At 37.8% G+C, this 24258-nt stretch overlaps 1 protein-coding gene across 3 annotated transcripts in view; it reads left to right on the forward strand.

Annotated features, from left to right (window-relative positions):
- ENTREP2 (endosomal transmembrane epsin interactor 2) overlaps positions 1-24258 on the forward strand; it is a 155565-nt gene that overhangs the window by 110256 nt on the left and 21051 nt on the right. For 2 of the 3 annotated variants that reach the window (XM_062000043.1, XM_062000042.1), the window contains exons 5-8: positions 5842-5949; positions 15045-15205; positions 15823-15958; positions 23773-23848. In XM_062000043.1, coding sequence (XP_061856027.1) covers positions 5842-5949; positions 15045-15205; positions 15823-15958; positions 23773-23848 — 481 coding nt within the window. The remainder of the gene's footprint in view (positions 1-5841; positions 5950-15044; positions 15206-15822; positions 15959-23772; positions 23849-24258) is intronic. The other variant, XM_062000044.1, reaches the window with a different exon arrangement.

Consider the following 24258-nt stretch of genomic DNA (forward strand, 5'->3'; position numbering starts at 1 on the left):
CTCCAACTTTGTTTTTTTCTTGAAATTTGAACTGAAATTAAATATATGTGTTGTGTCAAAATGGCAGCTTTTGCTGAAAAATTTCTACTGGCTCTGTTATAGACCTTACTACTTTCAGACTGGGGAAATGTTCAGTTTCATTTTGAGCCAGGGCTTGAAAGATTTACTTCTTTTTGTTACGTAAAATGAAACTGAGATGGTTTATTATTCTGTACTCACAGTATGTTACTATCAGTATTTGATTTTCACCAGATAGTTTTCCACTATTATGCTGCAGAAAGCACAGCAAACAAAGAGAGCACACACACATAAAACTAGCTTTTGACCATCTACCAAATTAGTGTACAGCCCCTCAATAGGACAGAAGTAGGTTCATTTAGCTGCCTTTTTAGGCTTATCAAGCTCATGCAGTGGGTTTTGTCTCTGTTAGTGTCGAGTTCTGTCACTAATATTTCATGGAATGCTGTAGGTAAATTGTATTTAATCTCAGAAATGGTACAAACAATTTCTACCCTGTTTGAGACAGCACTTTGTGCTACTTTTTTCCAAATTATTTATTATATTTCTTCTTTCATTTATGACCTTCATTTCTCCAAACCTTTCTCACTCTTCTGTAGTTAAAGCCTATTCAGCCTATTCTCTTTGTTTACAGAATGTTTCCTAAGAGTCTTAGTAATAGAAGACAAAAAGCCAGTCAACACACACATCATTTAACCTAGACAACACAACTCTTTTTCCTGGAAGTCTCTGCTTCTCAGTTTGTTAATTTATGTGAGAAGAAAGCCATACCTGACACCACTTATAATTTTGGCTTAGCAGAATCAGTTTCATAAAAGTTGCTTTCTTCTGTCGAGTTTGCTGCCAGTTGTGTTCCTAGGGCTCAATATATCTGAAAACAATGCTGTTTATGACATTAAGAGTTGTTGATATGGGATGGCTGTACCACAAAGGGCTAAATCCCACGTCTGCATCCTCTGTCACACACACAGACAGATTTTAATGTAATTCATTTCATACAGCTTTCAGCATTTTGGTGGGTTAAGAGGTTGGTACAGCTGAAGAATTATATTCATTTGGTTTTTACACTTTGCTTTCATTTTTAAGATCTTCAGCTGAGATGTGTTACAAGACAACAAATTGTGTGCAACAAGCATTGCTTCCTTCTGAGTCTGTTTTGAACTCTCAGGGATGTAAGAATATGCTTATTCCAAGAATTGACAGGACCATAAGTGGCTGAGACTATAGCAGAGCAGCAAGTATAGCAAGTATGGGGGGGTTTCTGGGAGAATGCAGTCCCCGTTGAAGATGGGGTGAACTCCCAATAGAAATAAAGGAAAGGGGTTTTTTTCAAAGAATTGCAGAATCATTACGATTGGAAAAGACCTTGGAGATCACCAAGTCCAACCACTAACTTAACACAACCAGGTCCATCACTAAAATAAGCCATATCCCTCAGCACCTCATCTATGTGTCTTCTGAATATCTCCAGGGATGGTGACTCCACTACGTCCCTAGGCAGCCACTTCCAATGCTTAACAACCCTCTTGGTGAAAAAATTCTTCCTAATATCCAAGCTAAACCTCCCCTGGTGCAACTCAAGCCCATTTCCTGGTGTCCTATCACTTGTTACTGCAGAGAAGAGACCAAACCCCACCTTACTACAACTCCCCTTCAGGGAGTTGTAGAGAGTGATCATATCTCCTCTCAGCCTCTTCTCTAGTCTAAATACCGTCAGCTCCCTCCAGCGCTCCTTATAAGACTTACTCTCCAGACGCTTCACCAGCTTCATTGCCTGTCTCTGGACATGCTCTATCACCAAAATGTCCTTCTGGTAGTGAGAGGCCCAGAACTGAACACAGTATTGGAGGTGTGGCCTCACCAGTGCTAAGTATAGGAGGCCAATCACTTCCTCAGCCCTGGTGGTCACACTGTTTCTGATACAAACCAGGGTGCTCTTGGCCTCTTGGGCATACTACTGTCTCATGTTCAGCTGGCTGTCAGTTAACACCCCCAGGTCCTTTTCTTCTGGGCAGCCTTCCAGTCACTGCCCCAAGCCTGTAGCAATGCCTGGGGTTGTTGTGGCCTAAATGCAGGACCCAGCCCTTGGCCTTGTTGAACCACATGCGTTTGGCCTTAGCCCATCGATCCAGCCTGTCCTAAGTCCCATGAAATCTTGCTTTTTTCATAAATCATTATTAAATTCAAATTCAGCTTTTGAAGTTTACAGAGGCACCCATTTTGGAAAATAACTGGCCACACAGAACATCTAACTCTTGTGGATATGTATCTGAATTGATCTAGGCTTGCTTCCAGGCAATTCTGGCAGCTGATTCCACTCTTAAAAGGATTTGTGTCCTCTGTGATTAGTTATTATCTATCTACATATCTATCTACATATTATTATCTATCTATGTTATATCTGACAGAGTATTATCATGTAAACATGCCGAAGAATCAGATTTTTGTCAAAAAAAGATAAAAATGCCCAGAAAAACACAATGTTAGAGAAAATTGGTTCAGTCATTTGTGAAGAGCAATTGTATTTCACACCATTACAGGTTCATGTGTTATGTTTTCGGCTTAGTGTAGCTCTTGCAGATACCAATCAAAAACCTCTCCCTAAAGTTCCTTGCTTTTGTATTTAATACAGATTTCCTACTCTTTTAGACCTCTACAAATGTAACTGCCTGTGGCCATGTGCTGGGGAGAGTTAAGATTGTCCCTGTTGTGGTTGTTGCTTTTTCACAGATATTTCCTAATGGACACCTTACTTGTCAACAGTGTTCCAGCTGGAATCTGCATAAGCACCTACGCTACCTAACCATGACTGGCAAAACAGGGATTTCAAATCACAACAAAGAAGTCATAATCAGAGGACTGGAACATCTTCTTTATGAGGAAAGGCTGCAGGAACTGGGGCTGTTTAGAGAAGAGGAGACTGTAGGGGGTTCTCATTAATATTTGCAAATATCTAAACGGTGGATGTCAGGAGATTGGGACATCACTTTTTTCTATTGTATCTAGTGACAGGACAAGAGGTAATGGAAAGAATCTGGAACACAAAAAGTTCCATTTAAACATAAGGGAAAACTATTTTACTGTTAGGGTGAGGGAGTCCTGGCTCTGGCTGCCCAGGGAGGGTGTGAAGTCTCCTTGGAAGTTTTTAAAACCCAACTGGACATATTCCTGTGTGACCTGTTCTAGGTTGATCTGCTCCTGCAGGGGGCTGGACTAGATGATCTCTAAAGGTCCCTTCCAACCCTACTATTCTATGATTCTATGATCACTGTGAGTGCTCAGTCTGGGACACTGCAGCTGCAGCTTCTAGTACTTGCAGAGTCAGTTTGCTTTGTCTGTTGTTTCACAATAACAATGAATAGGAGTTAAAGCAGTTGATTTGACACTGTCTGGAGAGGTTTTCTAGAATTATTAGTAGAAAAGGAAAAACTGTCTAAAAATGAAGAGCAGGACTTGGTTTTACTCAATGCTTTGGAGTGTGGGAGGAAGAAATTGGGGGGAAAAATGAATCCTTTTTCTTTTTTCTTAATGTGAGGCAAGTGTAATTGAGAATGAGGTTTGAGTTTTGGATTTTTTCTCAAATAAAAATAGTTTTGTTTTTTTGATGTTATTTCTGTCCCTACTTAAGAGCGGGATGAAGAGGGTAGTAGTTCTGTGGGGAAGGACAAAAGATAAATCACTGATGTGCTGTTGCAAAAACCTCATTCATCACTATAGGATGTCTAAGGGTGAGCATAGCTTTTAAGATGCAAGAAATGATCTTTACACTATAGTCAGTACTTGCAAGACCTCAGTTGTGCCCTGTTTAGGATTCTGCATTTGAGGAAGAATGTGGACCAACTTGAGGTGAAAAAAATGAAATTAATGAAGATTAGCAAGGGCAGAAGGTCTCAGTCAAGAATTGGAGGAAATGGAGTTAATATGTTGTGCAGTAAAGGAAGAGAAGCATAATAATATAATTTAAAGGTGTAAATTCTGCTATGTAGTAGACTGTTCTCAAAAGCTAAGGCAGAAAAGGAGCAATGATTTTTGACTGTGGGTTTGGTTGTAAGTGGGACACTGATGATAAAGACAAACATCAGAATAGTGGAATGCAACTGTGGGATTTTTAGGAACAGATCAAAGAATCATCTGTCATGAGATAGAGTTGATTCTGTACTGAGGCATGTAAGTTATACAGAGTCTTAAAAGACACTTTGGATCCTAATTTACAACTTTGGTGTAGATTTTATAATTTAACATAAGCAGTATTGTTATATATTCAGATTAGACAAGTCTATTGTTTCTAAATGGCTGTAGTAAGCAACGAATGAAGTTCCTTATTTCTACCCTAGACCTTTGCTTTGTCTTGGTTTTCTTTGCCTAGGTTTACATATGGAAAGCAAAATATGCATGACCTCATTTTTTTTTTTTGTGTTGCCATTAACTAATTGCATACCCAGGGATTTACTTGTCTGTTTACCTCCATTTGAATTCTCTGAGTGGGTCTATATGATTTGTATTTGAATGAGTCTTCTGTATCACCTTCTGTATGTGAGTTAGAGACTAGCCCCTCTAGTATTTTGCTGTTGGTGTTGATTCATTATTCCCCTGACTGAGGGGTTAGGCAAGATGGCAGAAAACTGGTGACCAGATCAGCAAGAACAAATCTGGCTCAGTGTAAGCTATTAAATGACTAGAACTTGTTGACCGATTTAATGTCTGCTTGGTTCCCATGGCTGGAATTTCCACTTTTAAAAGAAGGTCACTTGAGAAGCATGAAATTACAGTGGCAGGAGTAAATCTGCACCTTTTGATCATTTTTTTCAGTAGTTTTGGGGAAAAAATGCAGCAAACAATGCATTGATTATAGCATGGAAGTTATTTTATACACTGGCATAACTGAAATAGCATTTTAAATTTAGATCTTCCAGAATGTTCTCTACACAGTTACCCGTTTTACTCATGATATATTAACAGTTTTGATTTTGTTTTTTTATCTGTTCTCTGTGATGTTTTCTCTCAAATACTTTTACTGGATGTTTGAATACTAACTGAGCCACGTAGTTGTCACAAATACAACAGTTATGCAGTTGCTGTAGAAAGATTTGTAGTAATTTTGAAATGTTGCCAGCATGCTAAATCAGTATTTCTTTTCAGTGGCTGTTGGGGAAGTAAATAAAAATCCAGTGATTGGAAGAGATGGAAGATGGATGCTTTTTTCTCTTTTTTTATTATACCTTTACTGTAGAAATGTTTCTATTTTCATTCATGTTTCTTCTATTTATTAAACAAAAATCCATTTGGTGTCTTTTTTAAATATAATATGGCCATATTTCATCAGCCCAAGGTGAAATGTCCATCACCACTTTTTCATATGTGAAAGTGTTTCAGATGCATAGAGTATCTCATACAGGATAAAATTCTCTGTTTCATACCAGAGATTTTGTTGGATATGTTGACACAACTACTGAAAGCAATGAAATCTCTATATGCAACCTTCAAAAATCATACATCTGTTTCATGGTATCTTTCTTGTGATAGCTGTAGCTTGAAGTCCACTGTGAAAGCACTAATTTTTCTTTCCAGGGATCTTGAAAACTTGAGATATCAATATTTCTGTTGATACGTCTAATAAAAAATGTAATGTGAGAAGTGGAGGAGGGAAGATGCTTGTTTCTGTAATTGTTCCCTTTGCAAACAGGTTTAAACAAATTATTACAAATTATTAATGAGTTCTAGACAGTTGAGACCATATCAGCTGGTAGTAGTTCACTAAAAATATTTCCTATCCTTTGTGTTCCCAAGATAAGAGATGGTATTCTGATGCATATCTTTTCACAGGACCTGTTGTTCAGTGTCTGCGCTCTCAATATCATCTCCACCATTGTCTGTGCTTTGGCAACAGCGATGTGTTGCATGCAGATGGTTTCTTCTGATCTTCTGCAAATGGTGAGTATATGTCAGTGACAACACAGGATATTGTCCAACTCAATGTATTGTCCTTATCTATGTATACTTATTAGTACCTACTCTTTGCTTATAACATAAGCCTATTTGTGTGTCTTTGTTTAGTATAACAAGTGTGTACACAGGTGTATTTTTTTCATCTGCATGTATCTATATAAATGTGGCATACAGATGCATGTAGTATCAATAACTACTGTGTTTAAAACATTTATGTATTAGAGAGTTGTAATCAGGATTGTGCAATTTGGAGTATATTATTTTTTATAACATTTTTTGTATGTTTTTTTTTAACGTAATGAAGTTATTAACAAGGTTCAGTTACATATGCACATTACATTTTCTGTCATTACATGTTTATTATCTGCAGTTTCCACACTATCAGTAGTAATTACTTAACTTTGAGAAGGTGTTTTTCACTGCTTTTCTGATATGAGAACTGTAAGTTAAAAACTGGAGCTGTGCCAATAACAGTGTTTTCATAAAGAAAACACCCTCAGCTTCAGAGTAGCACATGTGTTGAAAACAAGGGGGAAAATGTTCATTAGTTTTCTGCATAGCCAGCTGCATTACAGGATACAATGTTGTTTTGGTTGGACAATGCCAGCTTTCCTATGCCAAATGAGTAGTGTGATTCCCAAGGTTTCAATGTAACATGGAAGCAAAAGATAAAAATTTCAAGTCCTCTGTATTTTGCAGGCCAAATACACCATTTCCCCAACTCTACTCCTAGCTAATCTCAGAAATTATCCTCTATTTAATAAGAGAGAGCAAGTTCATAAGCCTAATACCAGTCCTTTGTAAATGTCTAGTATGTTAAAAGTTAGCCTCGCTAGAATACTGGCCCAGCAAGTTATCTGCAAGCCATCTGCACAACAGAGAGGTGTTGTATAACCTGGCACGCAGGCATTTGGTTGAGTTAAAAGTAAATAAAGAAAAATACACCAGCTGCCATGGATATTGATTTGAGTTTAAGTGCATGAATTACAGAGATAAGGCTGTTCTTTCTAGACAAGTGTTTCGATCACTGAGTTACAAACTTACTTAAAGAATATCTTCAATCTATGATCTGGTGTTTACTTGACATAGTAATGACTATGAGAAGTTAGGTACATGTGTCTACATAGCACCTACAGATGGTAGGTAGATGAATGCATTATTTTATATAGTACTCTGTGTTTTCATCTTGTGCATGCTTGTAAACAGTGCTTATTTAATAACTTTGGTTTGCATATCAAAGAGAATTGACAAAAATAATAATTTCATCTGATGACTCATGGTATTTTAAACTTTAAAGGGTTTTTATGAAATTGTGATTACTCTTTCTTTTCATGCATTTCCCCCCCCTCCATGATATTTGCTGCAAGTATACCCATTGACTTAAGATCTTTTTTCACCTTGCAGTGACAGGGAGATGAAAGTGCTCATTGCATCTGGAAAAATCTGTCTGTCTAGTGTAACAGTGGTAGCAGCGAACCAGAATTGTAATCATATATGTTCTAGGGATCTTAACCTACACTTAGTTTTAAGGTATTTAGCAGTGTAAGGGGATAAAAATGTATAGATGACAATGAACCAAGAATGTTATTGAAGTGCTTCTGATCAAATACCTTAAAAGCATATAATTTTTCTCTCTGCCTCTTCATTTTTCATATCTTTCCTAACATGCTTTCTTTATCACCTGGTGATGCTGTCATTACATTGTTTCCTTTTGGTTCCTATGCTTTGTGCTTCCAGCTGTCTTCCTGCTTAGTTATCTGTTCTTCTACTTCTCCAGCTCCACTGATGAGAATTTTCCTCCCTCTCCACAGAAGGGAATGATATGTTTCTTTCTTCACAATCCCAGTCTTTTCTTATTTGTCTTTAAGTTTTTCCCTTTCTTTCTTCAGGTTGCTGAACCAGATTCCTACCAGGCCTAAGTGAGCGTAACTTCCCTGAGACTACGCTGACTTAGACCAGCTGAACTCTGACCTGAAGATTTAGCTTTCTTTTACTATTTTGTCTATTATCCCATGGCTTGCGAGTTCCTTTTCCTCTACTGCACCCGGAAATCTCATTTAATTCCCTTTTTCTTGCTTGTTAATAGTTGAGTTGTCTTTTTCCTTGTCACTGAGGTGTGCATCTTCTCTTAGCAGGGTTGTACCATGCTGGAAGTTTAAGATAGCCGCAAGAGACTCCACTCCTCAGATGAAAAGGTTTTAACCGGTGTTCTGATTTTTGTACATAGGTTCTCCTTTAGGAAGAAGAGGCATACAAATATAATTTCTAGCCAGCAAAAGTATTATTCAATAGGGAACATCCTCCCCAGACATTGATGGATTATCATTAGCTCATCAGTTTTGTGATTCATGTGCTGTGCTAGTGTTCTTGTCTCCAGAAATTAATCCATTAGAATGGTGAATTTTTGCAAATTTGAAGTAATTGCAAGTTTTCTTGTGTCATGAAGCTGTTGTTATGTGCTTCAGCTTTTGGTGCCAAGCTACAATAGAGCTGGTATAAAATACAGTCTCACAAACATCTGCACCAATGTGTCATGAGTATCTGCTTTCTTGCTAACTTGTGCATCCAGTGAGCATCCGATTTGTGCAAGCAAACTGATGTACAAATCTTTTAGTAAAAATTCCCTGAAAACATAAACACAGGCTGTCCGGTAATGAGCTCCAACTGAATTTTCCAGTGAATTTGAAGGAGGGTTTTTGTTAAAATTAATCCCAGTAAACAAACACTTGCTTTCATCTGTTAAGGAAAAAATACTGCAAAATATTGCAAACTGTTTTTGTTGTGTTATATTTTAGTTTTTACTTTTGTACTGTTTTATAGGACACACAACCATTTTCCTAGGTTGTTCCTTCTTTGAATGTTACAGAAAGTACCCTGGAATTTTCACTTCACTTCAGCATTTCTCACCCTGTTAAGTATAAACAGTTGCTCAGAAAAAAGAGAAATCTACCAATTGTACTAAAGCTGCAAGAGTAAGTGATACCATAGTTAAAGACTGAAATAGCATTTGTTATATTTCACTCCTTTAGTCAGTTTAAGATTGCACTCCATTTCAGGGCTTCCTAGAATTGTTCTTTCTGTGTATGCACCCCTCCAGCAGATAAATGTGATTTGAATCAGATTGTATCATGGTTCTGTAATGGGAAGAATCATCTCTTAATAACACAGCTGTCACTTCCATGATATTTCATTTGTTGCCTAAGGCAATTTCAGTTTGTATCTTGTCTGATGAATGACTACTGCAAAAATTCACCTTCTTTTCTTCAAAAGGTGTCTGCCTGAGCTAATCAGAGAAATACAATAAATTATGCTCACTGTGGTCCAGTTAAAGTCTGCCATACACCTATTCCGGTCCTTCTTCCTCTCCTAATGTGTTTGTACAGTACTTATCCTAGAAGTACTGGCACTGATACTATTCAGTGTATTATGATTTTATCACCATCACTGTTAGTAACTGTTCTTCATGTTAGGTGATATCTAAAATAGACTGTTAGTTTGTAAAGGAAATAAAGTAATGATGACACATGTGAGCTATAACATTTAATTACTGTTTTCATCAGCCATAATGATAATTCAGCATGTCATTAACTTAATAGGCTGTAGTTAATATTTCTACTCAAACATCTCAAATAAAGCACATCTGTATGAGGATAAGATCTTGCTGGCATTGTTTCACCCCTTATCCTGGTGAAACAGTAATTTAAAAAGCCCTTCATGATGAAGCTTCACGTCAAGTGAGAATTGATCTTAAGTTATTACATAACATTTTATTATTTAAAGTAATTATATCAGAAGTGAAATATTACAGGTTTTGGCATAAAGCTTACTTAAAGAATACTGTAAAGCTCCGATGACAGTCCGTTTAGAAATATGTATTATGAATGACATACATGCATAGAAACATCTTAAGTGTAAAAGGTAAATATAAATAAAATAGAAATGCGTGGTGTAGGAAAGCATTTGACATTTTTAGAAAATGTGCCATTTTCCATTTCACATTTTGTTGGTAGAATAAAAATATTTACTGCTTAAGACCATTTAAAATATGGTCAGTTCTTCAAGAAAGATGCAGTGTCACAGACCAGTCTCTCTGAGACTACAGAGATCTGTGTTGCAATTTCCCTTTAAGATCAGGGACAAATTAGAAGAGTCAGCCATGGTCCTTCTGTTATTGCAGACTATCAGGATCTACATTTCCCTGGAAAAAAGCAACCTGTCCAGGAGTAGGACAGTTAATTCAAGATAGAATTATAGACCCAAATATAGTGCAAAGATTTTTAACTATGAATAACATGCCAATATTTAATTATGTGCAATTAGAACTTTTTGTTTCCCATTCTCAAGAATTAGCAGATTTTTAGAAATACAGAGGCTGAAGTGAGGATGACAAACCCTGGAGTCTCCAAAGGGCTCATTTAAAGTTACACAGTAAATGTATTAAGTGTGATATGGAAGGCAGAGGTAATTACATGCAGATAGGGGAAGTAGTGTAGATAAGAAGATTCCCTTAGGGTGCTAATCAGATACTGATGTGTGGCAAGTTCTAGTTTAAGTATGTTGTACTTGCTAAGCAGTGAATTGCAACACTGGTGTTTGCATGGAGTCAGTACTGATCAACTGCAGGATATGTAGAACAGAGGATGTCTTTGTTGGTATTTAGTAGGGATGTCCCATACCTGGAAATATTAATGAAGAGTTCTTAGTCTCACAGATCTCAGGTAGCAGGAATCACCACATTGTATCACTTTGGTCACTTCCATTAGAGAATTGTGTTTACAATTCTTGTCAGTTGTTTCCTCAGTTCCTTAATTGAGACTCCTCTGCCAGCTTTTACTTCAATATACTCAAAATATTTAGAACATTAATAAACTCAAATCATTATGGTCACTTCAGTGACCAGCTTTTAGATAACTTCACATGAAGAGCTGGAAATCTGGTGTGACTATAAAAAACAAGAATGAATTTTACAGTCTTACTCATATCCATCTGATGGTGTTTATTTCACCTTGAAGAGATAAAAACTCAGAGAAGAGTTCTGTTATTCTGCAAAGCATTGTCATCTTCACTGGGAAGTGACAGCATATGTGTCTTGCTACAGGTTCTAAGTTTGTTGAGAAGGTCACTGGCATCCAGCCCTACACCACTGGCTGGGTGGTGTTCTCAGCACTACAGCACATGGACTGTTCAACACAACTGTATTTTTAGGAAATTTTAACCTTTTCTGCTACCACTGGAAGTGGTGTGCATCTAACACTTGTGATTCTGGTTCTCTACTTGCTAACAACTTGCTCTGGATGCTATGGCTAGCTTCTGTATTGAATTCAGGTCCAAGAAGTGGGTGCAAAAACATAGCTTTGTACAGTTTTCTTGTTTACCTTGCTGCAACTGCTCAACATGCCTTATTCTTCCTTTATAACTGCAAGCCAAGTGACAAATTAGGTAGTCCTCAGTATGAAATAAAGATGAGGACTGTTTAAATCAGGATGAGTAACTGTCAAAGTTAGGCATGCTCAATTAAAACACACAAAATTCTGTGTGCGATGTGTGCACTGTGTTGCACATCTATTTGGCACATGCACCGATCTATGTATAACACCTGTTAGGTATCAGACACGTTCCACAGACTAAAGTAAGGCCCTCTTTAGTCCAGGTGTGAGAGAAAACCTGCATGTGTATAACGGTTTGAATGGCAAACTTCAAACAGAAACAGTTGAGTATTTGGAATTTCCAGAGCCAAGGGATGTCTATTTAAGCCTAATAAATATATTCAAAATACGTATCGATAACTATAAAGTTATGCAAAGCTGTCAACACTGTTGACTATTTACAGTGTTTACCAGTGGTGCTGTTTACTGTTTATCCTTTTGTGGGACCATTTGCTCTTCATTGCTTCTGGAGTGGCCATTGTGTTAATCCCCAAAGCCTGGCCAGGAGGCCTGCCTGCTTTGTGAGTTCTTCCATAGTGTGAGCTATAGTTTTTTAAATGATACTGAATTCAACTTGATCTTGTATATACTTGTAACCAAACAAGTTACACCACCCCTCGTTTCTGGTTTGGCAGATCTTGTTGTTGCCTATCCTACTTGCCAATAACATTTTGAGACTGATTCCTGTGTAGTAACTGTCTTCTAAAACCAATGTGTGTTTCTTTGTGAAAGCATTTGTCAGTGTTCCTCTGCTTTGTCCAGCTTTGTCGACTGATTGCATTTTCTTGCTGTCTCTTTCTTACCTCTGACTGAGCCTCTTCCAGCCTTCACCATTTGAGACTAACCCTTAATGATTTTTCAAATATACTTTACAGCAGGAAAAATGAACTTTTGCAGGATAGTAGAGATTAGGAGATACGATAGTATGGTATAAGATATTGAATTCCCACGTAGTAGCTGATTGTTTTCTCAAGAATGTTTACTCTTTGTGATAATCCCTAATATTTACTGTTGTTGCATTTCCTGCTAGTCTCCTTCTTACAGCCTTTTTCACTTTAATTTCTGTGCCTTCCAGCAGGATGATATCACACAGGTAAACTGTTGTTTATAAACACACTCCCTTGAACATGTGCATCTCTCATGTCTGTTTTGCCACTCATTTTCAGCGTTGGTCACGTGGAGTTCGTTGCCATGATTTGTATTCACAGTAAAGCTTCGTGAAAGGGGTATAAATGATTCTACAGTTAAACTAAACTGCATCTGAACATTAGGTCTTTTCCTGCTTTCACAGCTTCTCCTACCCTGTGTAAAACCTTTCCCTCCTGTCACATCCCACAAAGTGTACGCTGATAGTTCGCTCACTGTACAAGTGCTGTGTGTTTCATTGCCTTGTCTTGAGGAGTGTTCAGAGCACCACTCCCTATGTATGGCTGAATGGAGCAAGCTTCAGGGAACTCGAGAACTGAAGGGATGGAACTACATGTTCTCTGGTGTAAACCAGAGCATATTCCATGGCAGTGTGTGGAAATAGTCTGGGAGAAGGTAAAGAACGTTGTAAAAGGAAATTGTTTCGTTTTCAGACTGTAAAAAGGACCTAAATTATCAACTGTACTAGAAAAATGAGTGTGGAATCAAGTAGGTTACAAAATGTGAGCCAAAGTATGCAGATATTTGTCTTTGTTATTTATAATAAATTTTGATAGAGATTTTAGGTCTCTTAAATTGAAGTTTGTCTTGCTTCCTTTTTTTCTGAAAAGATTCTTCAGTGTGTTTGAGATGGTAACAAGCTGATGAATGCAGATGATTGTATCACTTGGGGCAGAACTTTTGTGTTTAAAAGTTAATATTAATACAATGTTACAGTTTGGGAAATAGCTGTTGAAAGATCAAGTGAATTTAGACCAAATGACTGCAAAATGTAGGTTTGTTCTGTAAGACAAAGATACAGAAATATCAGATAGTATTCAGAATAACAGCACTGCATCTCACATGAAAGTGCTTAACAGCATCAGACATTTTATGTAACAAAGTGTAAATGGAGTAGATGTCATGTCTTTTATCCCTGTAGCATCTGTAGACTACAATGGCTGAAGTCACTGAGTGGCTCTAAGATATAATGAGATATATTCTGCAGAGGAGGCTCTTTATTTAATAGTTACTTGTGAAAATAGCTGTAGATGGCTGATCAGTAAGCAACTGATAGTTCATTTTCACAAACCCCTGGCCCTCTGTTGTATGGCATTACTGCAGCTTTAAAATTTGAAACAGCATATGTAGTAACTCAAGTTTTTGAATACCAAACCTCAATATCATTTCTAGGGTAATGTAAATTCACTGTAACTGCACCAAGTTAAATTTGAAAAAATGAAAAGTACAAAATGGTGATATCTAAAATCAATGTAATTTACTTTCTGTTTGATGGATCTCCATTTTATTTCACTGCTTCTTAAGTCTTTATCATGGATTTAAACAAATAATAACGTAATGAGACAACAGTACACACACATATATTCTCCTGTTCCTGTATAAAAAAAGAAATGTTCCTTCAGCATATTTTCGTAGCTCACTTGTTTTAAAAGGCAAGAACTAAAGACCGAGTCATCTACTGATCCAAGAAAAGTTATATGATAGCAGAAGCTTGCCTGGAGAAGAAAGAATTCTTCTATGGTTTTGGATTGTCCTTTGATCCCCTTTTATCACCATATAAAGCCAGGTCAGGATGGATGGGTTCCATGTGATCTGCAGAATGATCCATATTTGATCTTGGAGTAGTTTGAGCCTTTGCTACAGGACTTGTTAAGTTACTGTGTTAATATTGAAGAAGCAATATTGCTTCTTGATATCACCCTTTGCTAGATGTTGATAAAGTTCCTCTCACAAATCTTAACAGCAGTTCTCAGTGTTAAGTACTTTCTATTGCTCAGTGAAATAGCTCATTGCTATTTTCTTTTTGGGATGTTTATAGGGAATATACTTTCATACTGGTGTTTGAAACCTTTATACCACATTTAAATGTGCAGTGTCTGTATCACTAAACTATAAATGGCAACTAGGAATATTTTATTTTACAAAAATAGTGGAGAGTGGTTAGAAATGGCCCCTTTTTTGGAAGTGAAAAGTAGGTGTGGTATTGGTAGCTCTTATTGAGAATTTAATGAATATGTGGTAACTGGTTTCTACTTCATTTTATTTGAGGTTTTAAAGGGAGTTAGTTTTTCTCTATAAGCACAAAGTATCTCAGAGTAAAAACAAAAACATGCAAATAGTTAAGTAGTTGTATGTCTTGTTCAGCAGTTATTACAGTACAACTGATTATGTGGTGCTATAACAAAAGTGCATTACCAGGTAGAAGTATTTATTGTAAAGCTATTTATTTGTAAATATCTGTGTTCCACATCCTAAGAGTCACTGACTTAAGGTGCAAGCTTCTGTGTGTCTTTAGTAAAACCTTGTGTTACATTTTGGTGATTTAACTCTCACTCCTCACTGATCTCAAGTGTTCTTATGCTTCCAGAAGTGTCTTTTTCATTTCGGTATGGATATTGATGACATTGGATATTGATCAGGCTTGCTAATACTGACCTTGTAATAAAAACTTTATAATTGATGATGATATTTCTACCATCTGAAGGAACTTGACCTGTTCATTTTCAGTTTCTACCACAGAGGCCACATTCTACCCATCCTGACTGCATGACTCCCCATGGAACTATCCTGCATCAGACACTGGATTTTGATGAGTTCATACCACCAATCCCTCCTCCGCCCTACTACCCACCGGAGTACACCTGCACCCCCGTCATAGAGGCACAGAGGTGATTCTTCTTCCCTGTAGTTACCCTCATTGCACAGTTCTGAGCTACAGACTGTGAAGCTCTTTCAAAGAAGAGCAAGCCAAACAATGTCCTTCACTTACATTAGGTGCTTTTTTCCCCAGAGCTTACATATATGTTTTTTTCAAACTTGTTAGTATGCACCTGGAAATATTTGTTGCAGCACTACTGTAAAAGAGAACTTGGCTAGGACAAGGATAACAATATCTAAACTTAAAGCAAAGATAGGTTTATAGGTGAAACTTTCACAGTTGTTAACATTATACACTTGAAGTTGAATATGAGATTTAATTTTCTAAGGAAATCCTTGCAATTAATGTGTATTAAGGTGTACATTTGTGAAGGACATGAACAACTGCAAAACAGGCTGATGGAGATGGCTGGCATCCAAAATGAAACACAGTGTTTAAAACTACCCTATGAATAAGGGCTTCATTTTGATTGTCTAATACATTTCTTCAGTATCATCATTTGTAATATTTTTTGCATTCAGAGAACCCATTGCATCACTGTGGTGTAGGCAGTAGGTGGCCAAAAAAAGACAATGCCATTTCTTAACATTCCTTAACAAACATTTGTTTGTTGCTGTTTTTAAACAGAAGTCTCCATTTGGATTTTCCTCATTCCACATTCAGTGCTTTGTATGAAGTAACTATTAACAGCCCAGGAATGCTGTATCCCACTGAGCTGCCCCCTCCTTATGAGGCAGTGATGGGAGAAACGCCTGCCAGTCAGGTAAGCAAAGCCAAAGGAAATTCTTTCCAGAGTCTTCACATTTTCATGATGCAAAAGAATTTTAGATAAATTTAGTGATCTAAAATAATTTAGGAGTTAATTTTACTTTGGGGGAACAACCATTAGAAAATATTTATATTCTTTAAACAGATTTTAAAGGCAATTCTTTCTGAAAGGTTTTAACAAATTTTACTCAATGTATGTTCTTAGTGTGCATGTTTGGGCAAGTACTTATGTGGGCAGTAATATTTCATCTGATATCATCTGCTAAAATTGTTGTGTGATTGTGGACTGTCACTAACAAAAACCTAGAAGAATACATCAGAATCACACAGCATTTTTCCTTATTTGGAAATTACATTTTAAATTATATTTTAAAATGAGATTACACTTCTTACTTACTACAGGCAATAAGAAATCTTAATTAGGAAGCAGGCTGATGTTCTTAAAAATCCCTGAAGTTGTAATTTTTTTAAATTCAAACTACTCATGATAGTTGATTTTCCTCCCTTTAAAGTACTACCTTGAGTTGGAGCTCAGTATAACAGTGTAGATGTAATAGAGAAAAAAGATAACTGTGTATAACTTCAAATGTACATGAAAATTCCTAAGAAAAATCTGTAAATAATCTCAGATTAAGAAAGTAAAAATCACACGTTTGGAGTCCCCCACTTATGTCAGACTTCAGCTCATGTTCTGGAAAAGTACTTGGAGAATCTGGTAATATCATAGGTTCTTATAATGATGTGCACTAGTCTTGACAGTATGTCTTGAACTCAGTGCTGAATTTATGCTTTAGTAATTGTAAGGGACAGTTTCCATGGGAGGCTCCTATCAGGCACCACAGTGCTAGAGACTGATGCCTGCTTCAGTGTTGCATTAGTTGATAAGAAACCATCTGGAGCAAGGATTTTAATGATAAAAGGACAGAGATGTGTTCTTCTCATGAAATAACAATGAGTAGTCCTCGATCCATTGCTTGTACTTCTGATTGTTACAGCTTTTAATGGCTTCTACCATTTTATGCCAGAAGTAGTTACTCCTGAGAGTGCACAACATCTTTTTTTCTGAACTTTGAGAGAGAATCCAGTATACTTCCAAGAAATTTTGCGAGGCATTTGACACTGTCTCCCATAACGTACTCATCAGAAAGCTCAGACAGTGTGGCTTGGATAAGTGGATGGTGAGGTGGATTGAGAGCTGGCTGAATGACAGAGCCCAGAGAGTGGTGTGCCCAGAGGGCACAGAATCGAGTTGGAGGCCTGTGGCCAGTGGGGTTCCACAGGGATCGGTTCCGGGGTCAGTCTTGTTCAACATCTTCATCAATGACCTGGATGAGGGGACAGAGTGTACCCTCAGCAAGTTCCCTGATGGCACCAAACTGGGAGGACTGGCTGATTCACCAGAAGGTTGTGCTGCCATTTAGCGGGATCTCGACCAGCTTGAGAGTTGGGCAGAGAGGAACCTCATGAGGTTCAACAAGTGCAGAGTCAAATGGTGGGTGTCAGGAGGTTGGGGCATCCCTTTTTTCTATTGTACCTAGCAACAGGACAAGGGGTAATGGGATCAAGCTGGAACACAAAAAGTTTAAATATAAGGAAAAACTATTCTACTTGTGAGGGTGAGGGAGCCCTGGCACAGGCTGCCCAGAGGGGTTGTGGAGTCTCCTTCCTTGGAGGTCTTCAAGACCCGCCTGGACACATTCCTGTGTGACCTGATCTAGGTGACCCTGCTTCTGCAGGGAGGTTGGACTAGATGATCTCTAAAGGTCCCTTTCGACCCCTGCCATTCTGTGATTCTGTGAATCATTCACATTACACTTTTTGCTTTATCTTTTACAGTACAGTATCAGCTGAACTGAAACTAGAATTCTAGTGTCTCTGCATGTACAGCCAAAGCTAATTTGAGCAGTTTTGCTTGAAGTGATTTGTGAAAATTAGGTCGGCTGTCACAAATGGGAAAATAGTTAAAATTGTTTTCAGAAACTGTGATTTCTTGCAGGCTTCAGTAAAAACTCAAATCAAACCTTCTAGATAGTGCTTATCAGTTGGTTAATAGTGCACTGCAGCAATACCTGCACCCACATCACATAGGGAAGTACTTTGCATTTCCCCAGAACAGAACATTGAAAAGTTTGTTAGTGATTTTTTTTACATTGAGAGAAACCATAACTGAAACCACAAAATTAAAGAAATTACTTTTTTTCCCCTCATTATATACAAGTTTATTAAGATAATTAATTAAAAAAATTGGTTGAGAAAAATAAATGTTGAGATGTCCAGTCACCCTAAAAATGCAGTTCAAGTGCTCCAATGTATGCCTAACTTTGCAGCTTCTTCAACTGACAGAGCAGCTTCTGACAGCTCTTCTAATCCTTGCTATGTATCATGCCCTCCATCACCTGCCAGAATAAACAGGCCAAACATTGCACTACCTTTGGCTATAATAAAATGAATCAGTATCAGCTGCTTGTGAGTGAAGTTCTTTTCTGAATGGCAAAATTGGAGTTTCTAATTTATTTTTTTTTTAATCCAAGTTCCTTTCTTTTTCCTTTACAGTAACTCAGAGGAACCTGAAAGCCCTGGGGGAGTTGATGTTTTTCAGTTATTTAAAAAAAAACCAAAAGGAACAAAAGCAAAAGTGATATGAATTATCCATGGTTTGGAGGGGAAAAAGGGGCATTGTATCTGTGGTAAGGTTTTGTATGTGGTACTAAGCAAGGTTTAGAAGCATCTGTTTATACTTCAGCGCCAGCATATAACAAAAATATGGTTTGACAAAACATAATTTAAAGCAGCAAAGTCATACTCTTGCAAGAAAACAATGAACTTTCATTAGCAGATGTATTTTTTTTTTGGCATCTGGGGTCAGTGTCAGTGCTTTGCCTGTTTATTTCTGGCCACCTGGGTTCCACGAGTGTTTTGTTTCTAATTGCAAGTGAAATGAGTGGTTATTTTTACTTTCTAAATGAAAATATGCCTGCTCATTGCTGGTTCAGAGCACTTGGTGGAGCACAAGGTGCTGAGTCTCAGAAACTGAAGTTGACACAGTGACTTGGGAGCCATATACTTTTCTTGGCATAAGAAGGCTTAAAATATTTTGCAGTCAGTGTTCCAGTCTATCTGGAAATAGAGGAATGGAACTGAAGTCAATTTTAGTTCTACAAGAAGAACAAAAGGGAGTTTGAGTCCTGCATCTTGGAAGGAACAACCCCATGCACCAGTACAGGCTGGGAGTTGAACTGCTGAAGAGCAGCTCTGCAGAGAGAGACCTGGGAGTCCTGAGAGATAATAAGCTAAACATAAGCCAGCAACATGCCCTCGTGGCCAAGAAGGCCAATGGCATCCTGGGATGCATCAAGAAGAGTGTGGCCAGCAGGTGGAGGGAGGTTCTTCTCCCTCTCTACTCTGCCCTGGTGCGGCCTCATCTGGAGTCCTATGTCCAGTTCTGGGCTCCTCAGCTCAAGAGGGACAGAGAAATTCTGGAGAGAGTCCAGCACAGGGCCACCAAGATGATCAGGGGACTGGAACATCTTTCATATGAGGACAGACTGCAGGAACTGGGGCTGTTTAGTCTGGAGAAGAGGAGACTGAGGGCAGATCTCATTAACATTTACAAATATCTAAAGGATGGGTGTCAGGGGGTTGGCACATCCCTTTTTTCTATAGTAGCTAGCAACAGGACAAGGGGTAATGGGATGAAGCTGGAACACAAAAAGTTCCACTTAAATATAAGAAAAAACTATTTCACTGTTCAGGTGAGGGAGCCCTGGCACAGGCTGCCCAGAGGGGTTGTGGAGTCTCCTTCCTTGGAAGTCTTCAAGACCCACCTGGACATGTTCCTATGTGACCTGATCTATGTGATCCTGCTTCTGCAGGGGGATTGGACTAGATGATCTCTAAAGGTCCCTTCCAACCCCCACCATTCTATGATTCTATGATTCCATGATTCTGCGAGTCTAAATTCTTACATGTTGCAAATACCCCTGTATAATATGCACCAAGCTACACTACAGTAGGAACTGAAATAAAAAGTCCTTCAAAAGCAGACTTTGCAATGGAAATCATGGCAGAGATTTAGCTATGGAAATGCTTCTGGGAACCATGATGTAATAATGTCATAATTGTAAGACCTCTTACGGAGCATCAAGCAGGAGGTTTTGTTTGTTTTTAAAGGAATTAAAAATCTACAATTTCATGAAATTGTACCAAATTATACTCAGTATTTCATGCATTTCACAGGCAACAAATGTCGGTGCTAATTTAAGTGGCTGAATCTAAGTAAAAATTGCTGTTGTCTTCTGTACTGCTTAGGAATTCCTCTTTTATGACTGCAAAAAAAAAGGTTTTCACACTTTTCTTCATGCAAAGTATTGGCTAGGGTGTAGAAAAGATAAGAGCAAACAGGGTTCAGGGTGAATTGTACCAGTGAGTGGTTTATAAGCTTTACTAACCTGTAGGCTGTCAGGTTTGTTAAAAGCATAGGTTTTTTTTTCTTTTCCTATAGCTAGCTTAGTGACTGTGTTTACCAGCTTTATGTCTGAGGATGTACAAGTCAATAAGGTTTTTTTACCCTAGGCTGTGCAGGAAGCTGTATTAAACCATGTGCCATCCCTACGTGAACCAAAACCCTGATGTGACTTAAAATTGTCGATGTTACCTCTTATGATTAAAGCTGTGGTTCTCCTTCCCCCAAGCAAAAAGGTTAATCAATTCCAAATGCATATAAAACACAATTCACCAATTATTATTTTGAGTGGAGAAACAAGGCAAGGAAAAGGAAAAATGAACACATTTACCAGATAAGTTTAAATGGCTTATGTTTTGCAAAATATGGATACATTCCGAAAAAAGTAGGAGGAACCAAAATTTAAATTATCCCTGATTCTTTTATGTACCCAAAATCTTGATTTCTCTGTTTTTCCCATTGCTAAGGATGTTATCAATGTGGCCCTGAAGAGATAAAACTTAAAGATGACAAGTGCTTTTCTGGATGTGGGGGATTTTATATAGAAGAGAATATTCACAGTCTTCCATTTGATTCAAGAAACATTTTCTGTTTATTTCTATACATTATGAGTATATTTATAGATTTTTAATCTAAATATATAAAATATAGAATTAAATATATCTATTTATCCCATCTCTTTGTCATACTAGGGATTTGGTTGTGAGGTTGGTTTGGTTTGGTTTGGTTTTGTTGTGGGGGTGTTTTTTAACATCCCAGCAGTTGCAATTCGAGAAAACTAAAATATTGTGTAGTCTGCAGTATATAAGCAGGCAGCCAGAAGTTAGGCTGAGAGGCCATGTCCTGTGATTCACATACTAACGAGTCACCTCTTAGAATGTGATCTTGTTTATGCAGTCCTGTGTCTTTAGGTGTGTCACTGCAGGGTTTGCAGGCTCTGTAGGAGCCTCTGAGATGGAGGCAAAGCCTGAGAAGGGATGTGATTTGCAGTGGCTGGCCTTTGTGTTCATCTAAATTCCAAAGGATGTGAAAGAGTGATAATTTCATTGTATGAAGGAGAGTGCTGTTCCTTTCTGTTTTTCCTCTGAGTAAGACATGACTCCTTACCCTAGGTGAGCTGAAGGACTGTCAACACCTAACCGAAAGCCAAAATAGTTTCTTTCCTGCCTGTGTTGGAATACACCTTGGCTTGAGTCTCTGGTGTGTTCTGTGCACGAGCTCCATTCCAATAAGGTATCTGATACCAACAGGAGTACTGATAGCTGCACTGCAGCTTGTGCCAAATTAACTTAGTTAAGCTTAGGTCAAAAAATTCTGTCAGTGCTATAACTGTTCCCTTTGGCAAAGTAATCAGAGAGTTAAAAAAAAAGGACGTGAAGATTGAACTATTGTAATCCAGAATTCTTTGTGTAATAGGAAACTAAGGTATGTAAATACAGTGTATGTATTTCTTCTGAATTTCATATAGTAGGGGGTTTTGGAGAGAGATTCACTATCCCCATTTCAAGAATTGCTAAGCCAGCTTTTCTCATAAGCCTTAAGTTTGCTTTAATAGTGTTTAATAATAATATTACACATATTGCTGTGTAATAATATTGTTATTTTAGATTTACTAGGTCAAAGCTACAGATGGTTCTTTTTCACTTGTACAGGTTTGCCAAAACCTCAGCCTTGCATGGAACTCTTTTGTAGGTACTAGGCCGTTTTATAGGTACTAGACAATGTCACTGCAGCTTCCAGGTGACTGGGAGAACATAGAAAGTCAATTAATGTTTCAGGACAAATATTGAAAACTGAGAATTCATGAAACCACCTAGATTTAAAAAGAACTTCTAGATTTTTAAAAATAAATGAGCACCCTTAAAACATTCTATTATTCCTTGTGAAATGTAGTTAGTCTGATTGAATTTTCTCCAGCAACAAAGAGCATTTCAGAACATTTCTTACTTTTCCAGTTAGTTCCCAGCAGTTCCACAATTATTTTCCAGGAATGATCAGCAGCTTAAAATGACTACAGCAGGTTTGGGGTGTTTCTTTTGAACTACACATGTTCTATTCTACTTCAATAATGAAAGATCCTTTAAGAAATTTCCAATAAATTATTTAAAAATCAGTTATTTCACCTTTGCTTGGCAGTCCATCTGTTGATGAGTTAAGGTATTTCTGGTACTACTTACTTCTTTGTTTGGAGTTGTATTTGCTAACTCTTAGATTTAAAATTGCTTTTAAAAACTACATTTGTATCAAAAAAAATAGTAGGTACAATAAGTTACGCATATATATATGTGCACATTAGTTCTGCACTGGAAGCTCTTTCCTTAATAGCATCACAGTAATAGTGTCACATTCAATTTTGTAGAAAGCCAGATACAAATTAAGCTCTTGACAAACAGGTTTTCACAAAGGTGACTGATGGTTATTTCTAGACTGTCACCAACTGTAATAAGTTAATTGTGGCCCTACAGAGAGAAGCAGATATGATGCTTTCTGCGAAAGACAGTATCAACCTCAGTCCCTTTAACTTTGCTTTTTTTCTATTTTTCTCATTCATTGTTACCAGCTGTTTATTGGAACCTTTTCTTAAATATTTTTGGTCCCAAAGAACAGCTACAAACCTAATGAAATTGACAGTAGGGTCCAAGCCAAAGTCTATTAAAATCAGCAGAAAGATTGTTTATGGATCAAATCTTTCCAGCAGAACTGGTTCTGTATTCTTTACACATGATTCTCAAAAGTGAAGGGAAGTTACCCCCTTTGAGCCATCCTTTCAGAAAAAACTTGAGTCCTAGTGTCATCTCTGTCGGTCTCTGGTGTGCTGGAGAGTACCCTGCATTGGCCACTTTGGTTGGCAGTGATTTTACAGGGCTTAAAAATACACTAGGTGTTAACATCTCAGCTAATAACCAAAGGAAGATACTGTTCTTGTGCCTGGGTTTATGGTTTCTGTTGTTCTCTATGCTATTTTAGGCTGATACAATGTGGTGGGAAAAAAACCATAATACGGGAAAACACAGGCTGTAGAAAAAGAGATTGCTTGTAATAAACCCATTAGTTTTCAGCATTGCAGGCATTAATGTTTGTAACATGGGCCTGCAGTCCCAGCTGCCAGGGAGTTCAGGATGAATTTAGCTTGCTGATTCCAGAAAAAATGAAAAATTGCTTTGAGCATCTTCCTTTGCCCTGCATTTGTAAAATAACTGTATTTTTCAATAGCTTCCCATCTGACAAGCAGTTCATATGACAGTTATTTCATGTTGTCAGGTGTGTCTTCTTAAGATCATCAGCACTATACTTTGTTTGGTAAACTGCAGATTATTATGCTGTTTCATGAAACAATTTTCATTTAGGTCACTGGTACTGATCAGCAAGTGTCCGAATCAAGCTTGGGGGAGAGGAACCCGACTCTGGACTTCAGCACACAAGGTGATGAGAGCATGGTGTTTGTCTGCTAATGATTTTATGTGGACTTTTCCTTCTCTTGTGCCCTTCCCAATGGAGAAGATTCTTCATGGCAAAAAGAAACTTTTCACAGTCATAAACTCAGTGTGGCTGGAAATGCAGGGGAGAGTTTTGCTCAACAGAACATGCTCTATAAAGCCCTTGGAGGCAGATATGACAACTGTCGTTTCTCTTTGAGGAGTCATGCATGCAACTGGCAGTTTGTTTCTCATTGTGAGCAGCCATAGGTGCCTCCCTGATGGTCCACATGCCTTCTCCAGATAGTAGTGTCCTGCATGGTTTCCAGAAGCCTGAATAGGAAGCTTGCTGCCTGAAGTGTAGGTGTTGTGAATGGAAGTAGCTGAGCAGCAGCACAGAGCCTGTTTGTTTAAGGT

The sequence above is a fragment of the Colius striatus genome, chromosome 7, assembly GCF_028858725.1.
Source record: "Colius striatus isolate bColStr4 chromosome 7, bColStr4.1.hap1, whole genome shotgun sequence".
In the NCBI taxonomy this organism is placed as follows: Eukaryota; Metazoa; Chordata; class Aves; order Coliiformes; family Coliidae; genus Colius; species Colius striatus.